The sequence below is a fragment of the Sander vitreus genome, chromosome 13, assembly GCF_031162955.1.
Source record: "Sander vitreus isolate 19-12246 chromosome 13, sanVit1, whole genome shotgun sequence".
In the NCBI taxonomy this organism is placed as follows: Eukaryota; Metazoa; Chordata; class Actinopteri; order Perciformes; family Percidae; genus Sander; species Sander vitreus.
In genome coordinates, this window is record NC_135867.1 from 6737331 (window position 1) to 6758305 (window position 20975).

Consider the following 20975-nt stretch of genomic DNA (forward strand, 5'->3'; position numbering starts at 1 on the left):
ATTGTCTAGATTTTTCTTAGTTTTTAAGAAATATATACACACAGCTTTATTTGAAAGTCTGTTGGTGTGTAAAATAAGAAAACTGAAGAAAAAAAACACTATTGTTGCACATAATAAAGTCAGAAGTGTTCCTTTTGCATTCTGTAAAAATAGATATTTTTCCATTTTGGAAGTTCAGAGTAGTACTATATAATACTGTATAATTCATTTATTATATTGAATTACCTTCACAGATCAAACACTGTTACCAGTTTTCGTATTGATTTTAAAATTCTCTTTATTAGTTTATAAGGCACTACACAGCCTTGCACCAGACTACATCTCACAAATGCTTTTAGTTTACAAAGCAGGAAGGCCCGTCAAATCCTCCAGCTCTTCTCTTTTAGATGTTTCGCTGCTTCCAGCCATTCTGCACTGAGACATTGGAAAATCCTGTCGGAGGATCTGAAAGGAGCTGGAAATATTGATACCTTTAAACAGACTAAAAACCTACTTATTCACTCTGACTTTCACGTAATGTACTTTTATGGTTTTAGTGTTCATTCTTATTTTAGTGTCTTATAATTTCTATGGCTTTAGTATTTGGGATCGATTAATTGTTTTCAAATCGAAATCGAGTGTTGAAAGAATGCGATTAGCTAATCGTGAAGACCGCGATTTATCAAATGTGAAATATTTAGTTGAATGTTTGGTCTAACATTTGGTTTAACATTTCTTATTCCTCTTAATAGTTATAGGTTAGTTACTGTTATTTCTGCAAATACATGCTGGAATAATCTTACATATCACAGATTCAATGTTCCATGCTTATTAAAAGAAAAACACTTAATTGCTGGTAATTCATATCTATGTTCCAATCCTTGCATAAGAATATAGAGCAGTTTTGGTGGTTTTTCATGTAATAATGATCCGTGACATAAATCGAATCATAATCGCAATATCTGGCAGAAATATTGCAATTAGATTTCCCCCCACGATTTGTTCAGCCCTATTAGTTTATTGTTTTAAACTAAACTAAAACTATAAACTTTTTTTATTTTTAACTATCCATATTTTGTCTTAGTGTGCATTAGTCTCTAAATCTAGCTCTGTTTTTCAATCGCTGCACGACACTTGGAATTGCATTTTGTTATATTACTATATAAATAAAGCTTGATTGATTGATTGAAACATATCAAAACAGTTCACCTGAACAGCTTTTCCCCTGGTTATTGTATAACCTTTTTGCTGTTTGCTATAATTAATTTAATATTCAGCATCAGTTAACAACATCAGACAGTATCTGTGTACAACAAAGAAATCTACCAACAAAATATGATTAACTATTCAGAAGAAGAAATTGAAACTTGATCCTTCTTAAGTGCGAGATCAGTTTAGTCTGGTTACGCTTTGAGCAAGCTCTAGCCTTCATCTTGAAGAAATGCGACAAGGCGATGCTTCCAAGATGCTGAACTGATGAAATACAAATGTAATGCTTCTTGAAATGCAGTAAAAAATGAAAACACGACCCTCGCTTTCAAATTTTAAAGTCCTGTAAACTTTCAGGCAAGCTTACCACTCTGCAAAGTAAGTGGGTGCAGCACAATAAACCTCCCTCTCCAAGAAAACCATTACTTTCTTGGGAGACATATTCAATGTCATTAGGCAGATCAAAGTATGGAGAGACAGAAATAGGGGGAATGACATGAGTTTGATAGATTATATAACTCTCTATTTTTTAAAAGATATAATATTTGAAGACTATGCTGATCTAAATGATATCCCATTTGAGCATGGTATATCATTTAGATTGGTCTACATTGTGGGTGGAACTTGTACTTGCAGAATTCGCTCAACAGACTTTATGCAAGTGACACAATTTCTGCATTTAATCCATTTAAACCATCCAATGAAGTTAATTATTTGAATACGGATCACATTGTTGCGATACATACTACATACTGTCATATAGTAAATAGTGAACTATAATTTTCTGGTTACATTAAAGATGCTGTAGATTAGACTCAAATCCATTTCTGTTCTGCTGTGTCTCTTTGGACGAGTGGTTTGGTGTTTGCAGATGTAATTAAATGATCTCTGATCAGAGGACCAACAGTGAATTCTGTTCATGTCTGGCTTTTCACTTTGAGAAGCAGCTACTGTTCAGTAATCCTCTGGATTAAACCCCCAAGTCCCACCAGGTTTGGTGAAATGTTAGAAAGTCATCATTCTGCCATGTAATCACAGGACATAAACATACCCTTTACAGCAGTGGTGGTTTCAATAATGTACCCCCCTTTGAAATATTGTTTTAGCCAAGTACCCCCTGACGAGTGCAAAGCATTTTTGGTAGAAAAAAAGGCTATATAAAGAGGTACATTACAGCTCTGCAGCATTAGTGACTGAAACACACTTAAATGTTACTTCAAATGTTTAGAATCCATAACTAAATTAATTTTATGAATTATGCATGACTGATATATTTGAAATTAACATTTCAAAAAGGAATCTCACATACCCCCTGCAGTACTAAAAAGTACCCCTAGGGGTACACGGACCCCCATTTGAGAAACACTGCTTTACAGAATAAGTAAGATCTGCTATCTTTATAGTTTTACCTTTAAACCTCATGTATTTTCTCTCTTGCATCTTCAATTAAACAGACCTGTCGAATCTAACATAGAATCACTTAATTCATGGAATAACCCTCAACCATCCTTCCAAAAAGAGATAAATCAAATGACTGTCTAGAGTATTGCACTAAGTGAACAAAAGCTGCTCCTTTTCTGTATTCATATTCATGAGCTGGTGGACAATTTGAATCAGACATCTAAGACTCAAAGACTAATTCAAATCCTCTGAAAGACCAGAAGGACCATTGTTGAAATACACAGGGTTCATTTTCAGAAAATCTGCACAATAATTTCAGTGTTCTTTGTAAAACAGGCTCTGCGAACTACAGATATTTTACTATAACTTCTTGACTCTTCTTCAGCCTGCAGAGCTCTTATTTAGGTTTCCTTCATTGTGTTTTATCATAAGAAGGATTTTTTAAGTTGCCTCACACATTGCTTCATTAATTCATTCATTCACACCTACAGGCGCTGAGGTGCAGGAGGCAGCTGGAGTTTCAGTTTGGTCTCAGTGTTCCGTGTTCATTTGACTTACACATAATGAAGTGATGCTGTGCCCGGAATTTTGAAATATGACTGAGTAAATGTGCAACGACGTCCACCTAAAATATGCATAAACTGTCCTTATTTTTATTAGCCATGTTAGCTGCATGGCTCAGTGAATGGTAATGCTCATATCACTAATCTAACAAATATTGGATTGAGTGCTATGAATTTTTTTTACAGACATTCATGGTGAATCATACTCATTCGTTTCTAAACAGTGGAAATGTAACATGCAACATATACAGTATACAACCTTTTACTTTCCTCCTGGGTGCTCGCTTTGTTTCAGGGACATATTAGAAGTATTTTTGTTTCGGTTTGTTTACATGAAAAACGGGCGCATCTCCTGAAGCAAGTCACGCAACGATGTGTTTTCAGTGAGTGTCTGAAATCTCGTTTGGTCGTTCCCTATATAGTTCACTATTTAATAAACACTATATAGGGAATAGCGAGTGAGTGAATGGTTTCGAACACAGCTTTAGTCTTGAGGACCTTTGATTTGTTGTTAATTTAAAAAGTGAACATCCTGTAGTTTGCTGGGATGAGAAGGGAGCCTGAGGGCCACGTCAAGGAGGATCTATATTTTTATTTCTAGATCATAACATTTGAGTAATCAAATCCAGACCAACTCTAGCATGTCGTTCTGGACCAATCCAAGTTGTTTGAGGGATGAAATCATTTCTCAACACCTTATATATTTATTCATTTATTTATGTAGAATTGCTATGAGTCAGTGTGGCAAGTTACCTCTGTTGGTGGTAAATTGATGTATAATTATTCATAACCTTCAACAGATTACAAATGATCCATTGCACATTTAAAATGATGGATTGGTGATTTATATCTTTCCTCCCTATTTCGCCATCATTGGACGCATCCATCAGGCAACCATTCTTTCTCCTGACAGGCCGAAACTGTGATCTGTCACTGTGATCAAAACTCTCCCTGACCGTTACTTCTCCCTGTCCCCATAAATGACCAGTGAAGCATCAGTAAATCACTGCCCAGGAGTCATAACTTGTGCCGCATTCTGTTTTAAGGACTTCTGAACCTGACTTGGCCGATGCATTTACTATATGCACTTTACGTCAGGGAGCTCTTTTACTTGAGAGAAGTGGACATCAACAGCAGAATACACTTACAGAGAGACAGATATGTTTTTGTTTATAACAGACGCAGACAAAAGGTGAAAAAAAATGAAAGTGATAAAAATACTGTATGAACTTCAAGGAACAACTTCGGTGTTATATTCATAGTTTAGGCCATTATTCCCAATTGTAACATTGTAGCCCTCAAGTTAATTTCTAAGATCTGTGTGTGAGCAGTGTCACCCTTTTCCAATATTCAGCAATATATTTTGGTGATTACAATGTTATCATAAACAATCAAAATGACCAAAACTATGAAAATAAAGTTGTAATAAGCCTGCATTATCCTTTAATCAAGGCACCAACAAGGTATCTCTAAAAGAAACCAGGTTCTTTAGCTCCCAACAGCTGCAGTAAACTCAGAAAGAGTAATGAGCTCTAACTTTTAAATCTTCCTTCCTCATCTCTTTAACTCAACTTTCTGTGTGTGTGTGTGTGTGTGTGTGTGTGTGTGTGTTTTTGTGTGTGTGTGTGGTAGCTGTGGTGGGCACATTCAAGGAACACCATGCCCTCTTTCACGCTTCTCACTCAGACGCATCATTTGTCATCACAAGACACTTAATTTTTCACTGCTGATTTATGTGAATTTTCAGCAATGAGGCGTGAAAAGGCGTTCTGTTTACCTTGAGCACAGTGGATCCCAGCTCCAGTCCCACCAACACCGTCCTGTCCACCAACTCAGCTATCCTGGGGTCGGCCACCTTCAGGGAGTCCTGGACCAGGTCTGTGACATCCACCTGCCATTCGGGCCCCAGCATGGTGATGACCTGGTCGGTGCCCTCTGTGGAGGTGGTGTGGAACTGGGTCAGCACCTTGACCAGCGCCCGCTGGTACTGCAGGGTGCAGCCTCGACTCACCCGGCGCTCGTCGTCTTCATCGTCTGCGTCGCTGTCTCTGGTGCTCCTTGGATGGAGAGGAAAGGGGAAAAATAATTGAAATAGAGAATAAATATTCATTAAACACTCCTCTATGTGGTGGATAACGTTGTGGGTGCCAATGTTAGGCAGCTGCGTTTCCTGCAAAATGAGGCAATGAGTTGAAAAACTTGAAAAGCTTCACTCAATGCCCAAAATCTGGCCAAATGTGTCTGGATTTGGCCACCAAAAAGATTGAAAACCCCTCATAAAATCATTAAAAACTTAAAGCCATCACCAATCATAACTAGTCACTTCTTTAAACTGAGCAGCTGCTCCCAAAATATGCTCCACACTGTGGCATGATGCTACATCTCAATGTGTTACTTCTGTTCTTAAAGGTCTCTAGTCATTTTATAATTTGACATCATAACACTGATGAGAAACTCGGCACCACTCTGCTCCAATCCATCACACTATCTGTTCAGATGTAATGGTGATGAGGAAAGAAAATCCTCCAAGTCAGCAGGGAGGGAATGATAGGCACCATAAGCAGAGTTTTGAAGTGATGCGCCTCTTATTTCACAGGAGCCCTGGGAAGCAGGGTTAAACATGCCAGGTGTACCCCTACCGAGTGCAATCTGCTCTACAACAAGATGTATGAGTTACCCAACTGCTCAGCAGGCTTGATAGTCTGCCAGTGCCTTCTTAAAAAGCACTATTCTGCTTAATCTTAGCTTTGACTAAACTATCTGAACGACTTGAGATTCAGCAGAGGCAGCAGAGATGTCAGCCACTGACGAAGTATATATCCCTTGATTCAAGGAACAGGTCCGATTATTAGACTAAACACTTCTGTCCCGAGGTCTCATAAAAGCTTAGAATACACTACCTTAAAGGCTAAATGCATTGTTGCTTGTACCTCTCCACCTACCGTGTTGATTATTAATTCCTCTTAGCATGCTACGTCTCCACACTTCATCATTCCCCCCAATACTTCAGCACTCTGTTCTGCTTATACTTTTGCACTGGCAGGTTAGATGATGTATAGGAATAAAATGGCCTCCGATAAGGCTCTCATGGATCATTGAAGGTACCTGCATCTAGTTGTTTATTCAAGCAACTTTAACTTCACCTCATGAACCTCTTTTGTTCTGATTAAGCTTGGGTCATGGACTCATCACTTCTGTGTCTATGGTTGGTTGAATGTGTTACTTTGTAATGAATAAAAAATGCAAAAGCTCTTTCACAGTCACGGTGCGATTTTGTAACTATGTGGCAAAGCCACTGTTAATTCAATACATTGGAAATTATTGCCCTGACAGGTAAAAAGCTATATGCATTAGTCAGTTGAATAATGGATAGCATTAGTACATCTGCATCAATGCAGTCAATAAAACAATAACACAAACATCATAAAAATAATAATGTAGCTAAAACAACAAGGTTCTGTGTCAAATATTAAGGCCTTACAAGCCTCTAAAAGTTGCATACCTGGGCTTTGTTTTTTAAATTCAGACGGTATGAATAATTCCGTTTGAGACTGGACCATTTGGTGAATCTTTATTCATGGGAAATCAAATTAGAAGAACAGCTGATACTATTTTAGGTAAATTGTTTAAAATTTTACACAATAAGTTCATGCATGCAAATATAAGCAGTTCTCAGGTCAGGCTTTGAGACTACACATTTATAACAGAAAGCCTATGTTACAGACTATAGGTGAGGAGTTTGAAAGACGCAGGTCTTTTTCAGTCAGGGAAGGTCTAACAAAAAGATGCAACTGGGTGCATTATCGGAAAAGGAGGATCCAGTGTAAAGGAGATTGACTCTTATTAGGGACTAAAGTCATGATATCCAGTCCTCTGCTGCATATTTTTTTTTGTCTCATGTGTCCTCCAATTTAAAAAATGCATAACTAAATTGTGAGTCCCTAAATAACCCAACACCAGCTAACCTAATCAAAAACTTTTTTTTTCACCTTAAAAAGTAACGTAATACAAGAAGACACTGAATCAAAAAACTGGAACCTAAAAACTGATCTTAGGTATGATGCATTTGTCTTCCAGTTCATATTAACTCTCTGGCCTAGATGTTATCTGGACATCTGTAGGCCTCTGTGTGTTTGGAGACTGACAGTGTAGCTTCAGGTTATGTAGTTGCTGTTGTTCTTAGGTAAGTGAGTTAACTCCACAGCAGACGCTGAGACTGCACACACAGTTACTCATTCAGTTAAAGATAGAGAAAAAAACCCCAATGAGACAGTAAGACTCTATCTGTCTTTGTCAAGGAGTTCCACATCTCTTGGCTCAGGTCAGTGAAAGTTTACCTTCTTGAGTCAGTACCTTAAAATAAGGTTGATATTTTTTCTCCCTCAGAAGAATATTGTCTGTTCTTATTAGAGTCTTTGATACAACCGTACAGGCTGAAGCTTCAGTGCACACGGTCTGACCGCCTGATTACACTTTCTTTCCTTTTTTAGCATGTTGCTGGATAATGCAGCCAGTGAGCAATTCTGTTGCACTGTAGCAAAGACCCACTGCAGGCCAAGAGACCTTGCTGCGCATCAAAGTTCGGAATATGTCACGTTGCAGAAGTGAAGAAATGTAGAATGGAAAGAATGCAACAGCGAGAAAAATAAAAGAGCTAAGGAGGCAAGGGCAAGAGAGTGGGAGGTTAGAGGTTGTGTAAAGGAGTCGGAGCGCTTATGAGAGGAGGAAGATAAGCAAGAGAGACGATGGGAGGATTGAGAGGAGTTAATGAAAAGACAATAATTCATTCTAACAATCACAAAATGAAGCAGCTTTAGCAAAGTTTGATGCAGATAATCATCACGATTTGGAGTAACTGGAGTGTGTTTGAGATAACAAGCAACATTATATTGTATCAGAGTTCTTACTTTGCGGTATTATTTAAAGTGTATTGTAAAGCCAGTACAAACATCCTCTAATTCATTATCACAGCACTCTATAATGACTGTAAACAAACAGGACGAAGGCCAAGATGCAGTGCTATTGTAAGTGCTGGCGTTCCTCAGAATTAAGATGATTTCTTGTAAATCCTGTTGCTGTCTGTCCGTTCTCTGCCTGCTTGGCATCTTGGTACAGCGGAGTTTGCCAGACTCGTTGGCAGTTGTTGGTTGTTTGCAGTGTTGTGTTGTGAATGGTAGATGTCCAGGTTGTTGATTTGCAAGTCACAAAGGAATGTCAAGTCTTGACACTCAAGTTCAAGTCCCAAGTATAGAAACCTTTGGTTTGAGTCTTAAACCAGTCAAAGTGTAAAAACCAACACAATAATAGTTAGTAGTGTGTCGAATTAACATTATTCATGATCGGGAGTGTGATTAATAAAAACTATGCATATGAAACTCATGCTTTCAGGTGAAGTCTCCGGGCCAAAGTCAAACTGGGGAAATTGTGATTGCATGGTCAGCATCTTTAACCCCTGGGTTACCATTACATGTAGGGTTGGGCATCCAGAACCGATTCCTACTTGGAATCGTTTCAAAAATCACGATTCCAGTGGAATCCTTTCTTTATTGGAATTGTTTGGAATCTTTTGGTTTCAAATCTGATCATGGGTTCCAAATTTAACATGCGCAAGTTTTGGTTCTGTAGCGCCAGGCGCTTCTTGTGTTGCAGCCATGGAGCACAGTAAGCGGCGCTCTAGTGTGGCTTTATTTGACGTTGAAAAAGCCCGGTAAAACTGCAACCCACCATTGAATCAAAATAAAACGTTCCTCTTATTTGTGAAATAAGCATGTGACCCTTTTCAACTCTACCCCTCAAAGAATCGGAATCGAGAATCGATAAGAACCGGAATCGAAAGGAAGAATCGCAATTAGAATCAGAATCGTTAAAATCCAAACGCTGCCCAGCCCTAATTACATGTGGAATCTTTGTTCCTCATAAAACCAAGTGAAATATGCCAAAACTAATTTCAAGGTCAAGAATAAACTGTCAAACTCTATTTTTAAGTCAACATGGATGAGAAGTCCTCGATGCTCTCAGAATCACGGAAACATTTCCATTTTCATGGCAACTGAGCAATCTACTAATGAGGACCGTATGATACAGTCAAAAGCTCCAGAACAAGCAGGTGATTGATTTATTCAACACGTACATTTGATTATGTACATTTGATAATATCTTGATATTATGTATTATCTTATGTCATCTAGTTTATATCTTGTCTTTATTTTTGCTATCTTGTTTCTATCTTCTTATCTTGATTTTATCTTGTTCTCTTGCTGCTGGTCACTTAAAGCAACCAAACGTAACTTCATTGTATGCCTACAATGACAATAAAGTGTCTTATGTTTTATTGGGATTGTTTTGTCAACGTAAGAAATTGATGTTTTCACATTGTTACATGTGATAAATGTGGTAAATATATGTTTTTTTTGTGAGGGATTAATTAGTTTTCAAGGCTTTTTCCATCATGATTCATGGATAACCTCAGCATCGACACTTTGTACAACAACCCTGTAATGAGATGTAGGCTGTTTCTAAAACAATCAAGAGGTGCAAACATAAATAGTAATTAATCTATTTCCTGTGAAGTAAAATGTCTTTTCAAACAGAAGGCCTAAAATTAAAGTGGTAATTACTTTAGGATGTAAAAATACAACAGATTTCACATTAAAATAGTACCAAATGAATGTCAGCCTGCTGTGATACTGCTACAACTATGGATCAGGCAACAGAAAAACAGAAAATGCTATATTGCATACATCAAAAGATATGTCCAACACCACCACCAGAAATATCACTGAGAGTCCTGTGGGAAGGCCAGTCTAGTCAGTATCAGCAGCTATATGACAGACAATAGTCTGCATGTGGCACCATTGAGAATGATGGAAGCTGTCTTTGTCTGCAGTTGCCTGATGCTGCAAAGAACTAAAGGGAAAAGTAAAGGAAATTACATTCCCTCAGTAAATCCAAATGACAGCATGCAAGAAAGAAATGCTTCACTGGCAGTGAAATGAATTATCTGGCCTGGCTGTGTGGCAATCATTGCAACCTAAAATAGCTCACAAGGGTTCTTTGATTATTGTTTTCATGAAGGCACAAGGGAAGTTATATGCATAGGAAATGGTTTGGAAGAATTGTAGAGGTACATACTTTAGAGAAACATACTTTAAAACACACCAATTTGCTTGAAACAACCAGTCCAACTACTGATATACGGGGAAAGTTGAATACCAAAGAACGTATGTTATATAAGAGTTATACCATATGAGGCTGCCGGCAGACCCTGGGGCCTGGTAAACACTGGACAAACGGAAAACACCATTCAAAATAACGAGGTCTGCACAACAACAAATCTAATAAAAGCACATATACAATTCCTCATCTGCAGGGTTCTACTTTAATAGGCTGAGCCTTTTACAAAACAAATGAATGAATGGTGCTAAAGTGGGGATTTAAGACACATTTGACACGTAAAAATAATATACCACATACAGCACATAATAGCCCATTGGGGAACTTTAAAAAATGAGGTTATGCAAGATGTTTTCCAAGCACTCTAAGCCATTTGAAATAACTTAATTCTTCAAACAGCTCCTTAAACACGCCATTTATATTCAGGTTGGGTAGAAATGGATTTGGTCTACTGTGATGTACTCCAGCAGCGACGACAACAGCCACCTGCGTGAGTGTTAATGCTCTCATTAAACATTTCTTAAATGAAGGGTTGTGGGCCTGTTTGTTACTGCTCCATCCATGACAAGAATGCTAGAATATTTTAATGAGCCCAGGTTCCTTAACCTAAGACCACATTGTTCATTGGGGCCCTGGCTCAAGCCCACATCTAAAGGTGTTATATTTCTAACAGCTCACTCATATTTTATTGCCTGCTGGATTCCTTCTATCGTCAAAAGCTTGTCTTGTGTAATATTGACAAAGAAGGCCAAGATGTCTGATTCCTTCCCTATCATAATCAAAGGCGTAACTTTGGGTTCAACATTGGAGGGGCTGAGATCTCCACTTTTGAGCAAAATTTAAATTTTGGGTGTTTTTTCCTGCAACAATTTGTGCCTTTCTGCATCAGGTTATTGTGAAAATGTCTTTATTTATGGAAAGGAAATTATAATAGGTTGTTGGGGTGGGTGCGCTGGCCAGTTTTGATTATTGGGGTGGTTGTACTTCACTCACCAGTTTGTAATGAAGCACATATAGACACAATTATACTGTATGTACTACATGGCTGTACTACTGCATCAAAAGTGTGGCAGCTTCTTCAAATTACAGCTACAACAACCCTGACCATCATTCTGAACTCTGAGTAACACCCCAAATTACCTGCTTGTTAGTCCAAAAACATCATTATCTATCTCTAAGTACAACCAACATTCATTCTGGAAAGCTTTCTGTGTACTTACCGAGAGTCAAAGCAAGTCTGTGTCTTGGACTTGTTGTATAAAATGGGTTCAGATAGGTATGACACAAACATGACATCCTTGTACATCAATTTGCACTTGAGAGCCTAATTTTGCAGGGTACATTTCTGCCTTGTACCTGAGCCTGAGAATCTAATTGGAGCAAAACAAACAGCTACACATAAAATCCTGGATAACAGATAAATCTGGGCTGCTTTTTAGTTTCTAATGTTTAAGACTGCAGGGTTTCATGCTCTTTGGATAATGAGTTCTCTTGTATTGTACAAAAATAATAAGAAAAGGAATTCTACTTCACCTAACACATTCTGGCTTGACTTTTACCACTGGGTATATTTAGGAAAATAATGCTCCCTTGAACAAACTTTTGAAATGTAGAGTGCATCATAGTTTGTTTCAATCAAGGTTTACATGAAATAATTTTTTTTGGTTTATTACAGCTCAGGTTTTATTTTTGTACCACTTTATTTTGAGAAAAATGGAAGGTGAGCATTATAATCCCTTGGGAAAACGGTCTGCTCACTTCTACGGTTATTACAGTAGGTCAAAGTTGAGGCAGGAAGTCGGTTTGTAAACTGTGCTGAACAGTTGGGTAATTATTTTACAGTTCACGTTTGTTTTTTCTTCTAAATGCCTAGTCCACATTTTTTGTGTATGTCCACACTCAAACTGCGTTTTAGGTAAATGAAAACAGACCTTTTGTAAGATGCTCATAAGCTCCATTTTGTTGTGTAGACAGGGGAAACTGAGTTTTTGGCTTGTGACCTCAGAGTGTGTGCCATTATCTCCGTTGTGAGGCATCACAAATAAAGCGACATTTTGCACAATGGCAGACGTGGCCAAACCAGTGCTAGTTCCAATCACTAACAACTGCTCTTTACATGTTTGCGCATAAATATACAGTTACTCTTCCACTTTATTGAGGAACAGAGGCGCCAGAATGCGCTACAGAGGTCACTGCTAGATAATCTAATACTCCCAATTCGCCGGTTTTGGACGACGGTCATCTTTTTTCAGGCATCTGATTGGCCAACATATTCTTCTTTGCATGACTAGCTAACGTGCTCTATGCTCTTGACAGCGCTTCAGTGTATTTGCATTTTCATTTGGAAAGAGATTTTTTTTAAACTGTGCTTTTGTGGATGGGATCTTTTTGAGGGCAAAGGAGGAAAATCCCTGTTTTCAAAAATACCTGTATACATAGGCCTACATTTGGCTAATCTGGGGGTTTGTTTACAACCTGTCTGATCTCATGTTTCTTGCCCTTTCTTCAGTGACGTTGCCACGTTCCCAAATCTCAGCAGTTAACATGGTGAGTACAATGCTATAATTACAGATGGGAATGATGGCCAAAGCTATAAAAAGTAAGAACCAAGTTGCATGAACCTGTAATTTCCCTATAACATTGCACGCATGCTAATTGTCTAACTCTCCATTTGGATTTGAGCCTCACCTTCGGTCAGGCAGAATGGGAACCCTCCAGCCTTTGATGAAGCTGAGGTTGTTGTCAGAAAGTTCCACCTGCAGGGGAAGTTTGGGCACCCAGACGGTCAGCTCCAGCGGTGCGCTCAGGTGCTCGTAGCTGAAGATCACCCTTGCGTTCATGGATCCCCGCGTCTCCTTCCCATTGACGAACACATAGTCGCAATTCATGGACACCTAGAACAGATCAGGGTCAGAAGTCAGAGACCATCTATATGGTAATAGACACGTCGGTGGCAGAGGATCTAAGTGATATGCGATGATATACAGCACAGTATGGACGCAGCTGTCAGTGCCACAATTCATCACAGAGCAGTTCAAGGTTGACATTTTCAGCAGAGCAAACATACAGCAAGGATCTCTTGGGTATTTGAATGTGATTTGAAAGTTCACAAAACGTAAACCATCTTTGCCAATACTTTCAGTTTGTCTTAAAGTGCCCATATTATGAAAAAAACACTTTTTCTGGGATTTGGGGTGTTCTTTTGTGTCTCTGGTGCTTCCACACGCATACAAACTTTGAAAAAAATCCATCCATGCTGTTTTGAGTGAGATACGGTTTCTGAATGTGTTCTGCCTTCAGTCTCCAGGTGAGCTGTTCAAAATCAGCACGGCTTGTGACGTCACAAGCCGAAGCGAGCTGGCTAACCGCAACCATTAGCTCGTAGCGTTAGCGTTAGCATGCTAACGCTAGCATGCTACCTCGTTCTCAATAGCAAAGCACTGCTACAACACACACAAGTTCACCATAATCTACAAAAGAACTACTTATATGTGCACCCTCATTTAGAAGTGTCCCAGCTAATCCTGCCTCGTAACTGACCGAAGTTGGAGAAACTTTCTTTTTACTGTCTATGGAGCTAGCTAGCTGACATGATCTACATCTGAGCTACCGAGCATGTGCGAGTGCAATCAAAGATAGTACAGAAGAAGAAGAAGAAAAGAGGTCTCACTCTGTAGCTAAAACAGAGACCAGCTGAAAAGAGGATCTGCAGCAGTGAGAGAGAGCTGTGCAGTACAACAAAAATATGGTGTTTTTTGAAAATTAAACCATGTAAACCTATTCTGGTACAACCTTAAAATACAATTATGAACCTGAAAATGAGCATAATATGGGCACTTTAAAGAATCGGTTCGCCCAAATGAATTATTAAGAAATAGAGGTATCACTAGTTTACCTGCCAGAAATGTAACAGGAACAATAAGCAGTAACAATATCATGGGTAGTCAGGATAACCCAGGAACTACTTTCTAGTGAATAAATAGTTTCAATGAAAATTGTGAACACTGATATATCTCAAACTAAACTATCTGCATGACTGGATAACACTAGGAATAAGTAGTAACATGCTGTGTATCATCTTTGCAACTTTTAAAATGAGGCTCTGCAGTATGTTAAAAATCAGCACACTGTAGACCAGCGCTTTGCAGCCATGGGTCACAGACTCTGCAGGTTTTCATTCCATCCAAACACTACAGCAGCTGATTTCAGCAGCTTAAACCTGAGACATGCAACGAATCAGTGAAAATCAGCTGCTGCTGTGTTTTGTCAAAATAAAAGTACAGTGCTGAGAACCACTGTTGTAAACAATGCTTACTAGCTGTGGGCTGCTCTCTAATCTAATTTGCAACTTTTATGCTGTCAAATTAGTGCTTCCTTACCCAGTGTTTGTTAAGCATGAAAAGTGCAAATTAGGCATGCAAACCACATCCTAACCCCACCACCTCTCTTGCCCATACTCAGCATAATAGATCTATGAACACTTATACAGACACATAATATGCCAACAAAAGCTTTTAGGCAAACATATAATTCATATAATATGAAGGCTGACAGCAGTATGACATTTCACATGATCTTTAGTTCATAACACCTACATGGCACATTAATAAACACATTCACACAGTTCACCTTTCACAAGACATTCATGTAATGTGATATGTGACACAGCAATGACACAGAGTATGAATTCAATATATGGAAATTTCTAAATTTAAGTCCTAGCCATGCCATTTTTAACTTAAACCATTCTTTAGCTTTCCCATCTAGCGGCTCCATTTGAATGATCATAAATAATTGTCCCCCTCTAAGACTAAGAATTATTAACTGCAATGGAACTGGTGGGTTTTGCTTTTGGGCACCCATCGAAGATTTATCTAGTGGTGGGAGGTAGCTGGCATTGTAATCATAGGATCTAATCTCCAGCAAATGGAGGTCGAGCTGGCCAGTCTTCTCAGGGCTGGGGATTCATCATAACTGGGAGGAGGTCTGGGTAATACAATTCCCCTTCTATGCAGACAGGCCACAGTGGGGGAAGAGGGTGGGTGGATGGACTTCTTAAGATGACAGTCTTTCCCTCTGGTTCAGTTAATGCAATTTTGCAGGGTTTGACCTTATGGGCAATACACAGTATCCAGTCTGTGTGTTATTGTTCTGTCTGCTCATGTGTAGTCTTATCTGTATGAAGCGAGTTACAAAAGAAGAAGAAAGAAGAAGTAACTCAACACAATGACCGCAGCCACCTTGATTAATCACAGCATGGCTGGCTGTATGTAGAGCCGAGAACATCTGCCTGACATACTCCCTTCTACCCTAAAGCCACACACACACACACACACACACACACACACACACACACACACACACACACACACACACACACACACACACACACACACACACACACACACACACACACACACACACACACACACACACACACAGAGAAAAGGTGCCCTAGCAGCAGTGTCGCTTCAGCTCCTGCAGCTATTGCTGCTGATAAACTTGGCCGGCTAATTGCAAGTCAAAAGCTGTTAGCAACTCTGAGTATCAGTGGCCCTGTGGGTGCTTGCTGAGGAGGGCTTTCACACACTGAGCAGCCACATGCCGTCACACTGCTGCTAATGTGCTGTGGCATCTTCCCTGGTGCCAACAGATTGCATGGGTGGAGACAGATCACCAGGGCAAGTGCAAGCGCTTTTTGCATTTGGTCGTGTACTGGTCACATGAAGCAGAGTGAAAGATTGGGCTAGGTTAATAAAGGTGAAGCCACCGAAGGAGCTGTCACACATTTATTGCATAACATTAACTGAATTAAGTTCCCAAATGGTTCCAGTAAAGGCCGCAGCTTCTGTCCTTCAAGCAAGTGATGCTTTAATGCCAATATATTATGATGTGACCATTCCACTCTGTTCATCCACATTCTGCAGTGATAGCAGTTAAACACATTTGTTCACATAATCCGGTGTGGAACTTGAGCCATAATTTTATTTCATACTGTGCTATCAGAGTGCTTAAACAGATTTACTGCCATTACATCATAGGCTCATTATTTACATATGACCCCTTGAAGGGGCACTTCAGAAATTTTGTATTGAACTTTCACAAAGTTAGGGGACGAGACAGATGGTCAAAAAAGATGCAGCCGAGGCAGAGATATCCTGACCTTTAGTCCACAGTGTGGGTCAAGATCCCAAAACACTGGATCCTACCCATAATGCAACTCCATGGCATATTTTATTATACCCTTTCTGCCTTATAAATACCCACATCTTTCCAGCTTTCTACCCCCAGTCTGTAGCACAGACTTTATGTTAAACCTGCATTAACTGATTTTTTTAGCCACTTGAGGGGAGCAGAAACAGGTTGTGACCACAACATTGGCATATCATCACCTTTAAATTGATATGGCAAAGTTGATAGCAAACAGTTGCTTTTTCAAATATACAGCAGTTATTGATCATAATTATCATTCATTTGAAGTCTTGTTTCTCCTCAATTATCAAAAAAAACCTTTAATTGCAAACCACCAATAAGCAAAAGAGCCTCAAGTGACCAGGGTGAACAGAAAGTGAAGACTGACTGGTGCCGACATAACTGCACTGATTAAAACTTTTTAACTATACATCTACACTTATTTTAGGTGACACTAAAATATAAAATGTACTGGAGATTTTGTATGTTTACATTGTAACTTTGGGCACGTTATTTATATAAACCATCACAGGTTTCTAACAAACACTCACACATACTTTATATTTCTTTCATGTGATTTGAATTTATGTGTGTAGACAAAATAACAAACATGTTTACTGATTATGAGGGTGAAAAATAGAAATACAAATAAATAAAATAATAAGGCTGTAATTCATAATTCACAATCTCATTAATAAACCAGTAATCTGTCTGAATAAAATAAGAAGAAAAAAACTACAAAGAATCAAAGACTTGAGAATTACAATGACAATAACAATCTTGTGTTCCATTTTAATGTTTTCTCGAGGGGCAACTGCAGATGTTCTGACAGCAGAGCATATATATATTTTTTATTTTTATTTTTATTTATAGAGTATGTCGGATATTTAGCTTTTATTAGTCAGCAGGAAAGGTCAAGAGAGAAAGCGGATGACATGTCTCTGGACTGGACACCAGTTGCCACGGTTACATGGTATGATCTACAAGCAACCTGCTCATGGCAAAGCAAAAATAGGTGTTTACACAAAATGGTAAAAAATAAAGAAAAGTAAACAAAACCAGATGCAAGACAAAGGACTGAGAATATTTTCCACGTTGGGAGTTGAAATTATCCTTGAGGTGGTGAGAAATGAACACTCAGCTGGGCTGCTTGAAAGCTAAAATATACACTGTGTGATTTCACAAACACTCTACAGTGTTGCGCCTACACTCTGATTTCCTTTTTAGTGTATCAAACAGACTACAGAAGACAAGTGATTTTCTAGCCCACGTTTCAATGTCAAAGACACATAACAAAGAATAAATCGGTGCAGAAGAAAAAGGAAGCCATCTTGATGACATTCACATTTTCATGCTTCATGGCATGTGTTTCCAAACAGATATCGCAATTACTGCAGATTTTTTTTTTGGAAATTTAAATATCCACTGAATTTATTGCCACAATATTCTGCCAAATAGAGTTTCCATTTAGGGATAACATATGTGTCAAATGAACACTAAATGAAAGCTGACATATGGTTAGCATTACTGGGATTGTGTCTTAGAGCCATTATGAAGCTTTTCTTTATGTGATGGATGTGTGTTGGCTTCAAGAGCAGTGCAACCAATGAGCTCATTTAGCTCTGTTTGCTAAATGAGCCAGCCCCCATTAGCTTTAGCTTAGTTTGTAGGATTAATGAACTTGAGGGTGAAAATGATCTGTTGTTCTGGAGAGTAGGGACTTTTGGAAACAGTTTGGATGTTATTTTAAAAGAAATCCTCATCTTTTGATTTATTTCGTATTGCAAAGCAGTGATCTATGTACTTTAAAGGGTTGTGTATCCAAATAATATATTAAACAAATGTACCTCAGCCATTCATGTAGATATATACAGCCACCTCCATTGTAGGATGGAGGTAGAACTCTCAGAGACAGATATCTCCAAATCCCAGCAAAAAAAACTATATGGCCAAAAGTATGTGGACAGCTACAGTACAGTACACCACATATGTAATCTCATTCCAAAACCATAAGCATTAATATGCTGCTATAAAAGCCTTCAAGCTTGAATGCTTTCCACAATGACAGAAATGTAGATCACATACATTCGGCAATATAATGTATATGTCTATATATTGTTTTGATGTTTGAGCACAACTCAAAACAAGAGCTATCCCTGAAGTTATTAGCACACTTCTTGGCTTTTACATGCTAAATTTGGAATTGGACTTAAGGTAAATGTGTCAAACTAATATGCAAGTGTCGCAGGGAAAAAAGAGCCTTCAGCCATGTAGTGTGCAGGATGACCACAGGCTTGAGATGTAATGTACACACACAAGGCCTTATCTTTACCTTCAGATGGGTTACTGTATATGAGTCACAATGCCAGGGGAGAGGATGATGAGTGGGGGTCTCTGTTCTTTATGATGGCCAGTCCTTATGACACACACACACACACACACACACACACACACACACACACACACACACACACACACACACACACACACACACAAACCTACAACTGTGCACATCTAGGATTGGCTTATAGGCTCTTGATGCATCTTAGTTATTTCTAAAGAAGAAAGAACTAAATAAATAAAGAAAATATGCAGTAAAGAAAAATGACAGCCTCTCACCTAGGTTTGCTCTCAAAAACAGCCTGTGGGATGGCAAATATTCTAATGAGAAAAAGACTGGGCTGAAAATAAAGCTTATTTCAGGGAAGAAGTTTTAAAAAAATACATTTAGTTTAAATGCAGTCTCAAGTCACGAGGCTAGCAGGAGATGTGACAGCCAGGTACTGGAAAGCTTTGTGGGGAATTGTGCTCAGAATAAGAAAAAACACCCAGCATGCCGCAACTAAAACAAGACAATCTGATTAGAATAGATCGGCGTGGCTATTGGCATGAAAGTAATGTGGGTGGTATAAAAAAAGTAATGGAGTGTTCCACTTTTGTCTGTCTCAGTGTGAATCTTTTATTTCTGTGTTCTCTGGGACTGTCATGACTCGTGTATTTCCTGGGCCTGAAGGGCTCATTTTAAATTAGCTTTGAATGTTCAACGCCAGGGGTACTGAAGCAAGCCCACTCAATATCACATGGCCCAGCGCCTTGTCTTTAATGGATAATGAAAAATGATAAATGACGTGCTGAGGCCAGCCATCCCAATGCAACACCTGCTCTTTTCTATTGACAGCACAATACAATACACCACAACTGGAACCCCTCCCACCTTAAAGACACATGTGTATATAGGAAACTCATTGATCTGAACTAGTCCAATATATCAAAGTGATAGTGATATACTGGACATATACTGGTCTTTTAATAAGAACTGATACTGGTCAGACACAACTGATATGATTGAAGTCAGTGTCTGATTGGGCTTTATGGCTTCAGTCTGTAAAATCTACAATCAAACCTGCCGCACCTGACCTTGAGGAGATGCTAAACCACTAAAAAGGATTTCATTAGTCTGACTTGATATAATAGTTTTACTATTCAATGAACAAAAGGCTATTCGACACAGACTGGATTCGGTATTCGTCAAATATAATATATTAATTTGTTGAATTTTAAAGATTTCTATTATTGGGAGACAAGCCTGACAAGTCAAAGTTGATTATACTACGAGTCACGTCTGTCCTCCCTCTCCCTGATGGCAGTTTCCCACTGAGTGCAGTGTATTAAGATGCAGCTGTTTCTGTATTCAGAGCAACCTTTACACGAGAAGGAGAATGAGTCATTTGATAAGGTATAAACTGGTTTAAGAAAAATACTGCTGCCATTTGCCTGATTAAAACCATCTTGATTCAAAACACTCTGCAGGCGTTCTGATAGACAGAAGGAGATGGCTTACACTTTGGGACATCTTGCTTCTGGCAGAATTTAAGCGTTCACAAAATACATGCTTGGACAATGAACGTCAACCTCCTGGTAATTAGAAAGTGGATGTAAGACGGCAGAAACAATGCAATTCACAATCCTTTCATCATCATGCTGCCATTGTCACCCTTTGTGTCCAACACCTAGTTATTGTTAAATAGTGATGATGAAAACTTGTTTGGAAGTTTGTTAAACACCTTTGAGAAATCGTATACAGTTGACCATCTCACAAAACCAACCTAAGAACAAAATACATTTCTCAGTTTGGAGTTGATTACATGTCCTTCCTCTGATCATGAAGACCATGTCACCTACATTCGGCAAACCTTTTGTTATACCTCTTCTCTTTTTAGGTGATCCCTTTATTGTTGTAATATCTTCTTGTAACCCATTTTATGAAGTCTGCTTTTGTAAATGCTATATAAAGAAAGGTTATTGTAATTATAGGTTGCATAAGCGCAAACCTGAGGTAAGGAATGAGGCAGTCTGTTCCATTTTATATTTTAATATAATGACATACAGTATACACTGTTTACGTCATCTAAGGTCACGTCTCCCCTTACACAATCACTTTTAATGTGATCAGTGAAG

General features: G+C 38.7%; 1 protein-coding gene across 2 annotated transcripts in view; it reads right to left on the bottom strand.

Annotated features, from left to right (window-relative positions):
* The window catches only part of tmem132e (transmembrane protein 132E), a 369858-nt gene that overhangs the window by 16175 nt on the left and 332708 nt on the right, over positions 1 to 20975 (bottom strand). For both annotated transcript variants that reach the window (XM_078265704.1, XM_078265703.1), the window contains exons 6-7: positions 13014 to 13219; positions 4930 to 5209 (exon numbers count right to left, since the gene is read on the bottom strand). In XM_078265704.1, the coding sequence (XP_078121830.1) occupies positions 4930 to 5209; positions 13014 to 13219 (486 nt within the window). The remainder of the gene's footprint in view (positions 1 to 4929; positions 5210 to 13013; positions 13220 to 20975) is intronic.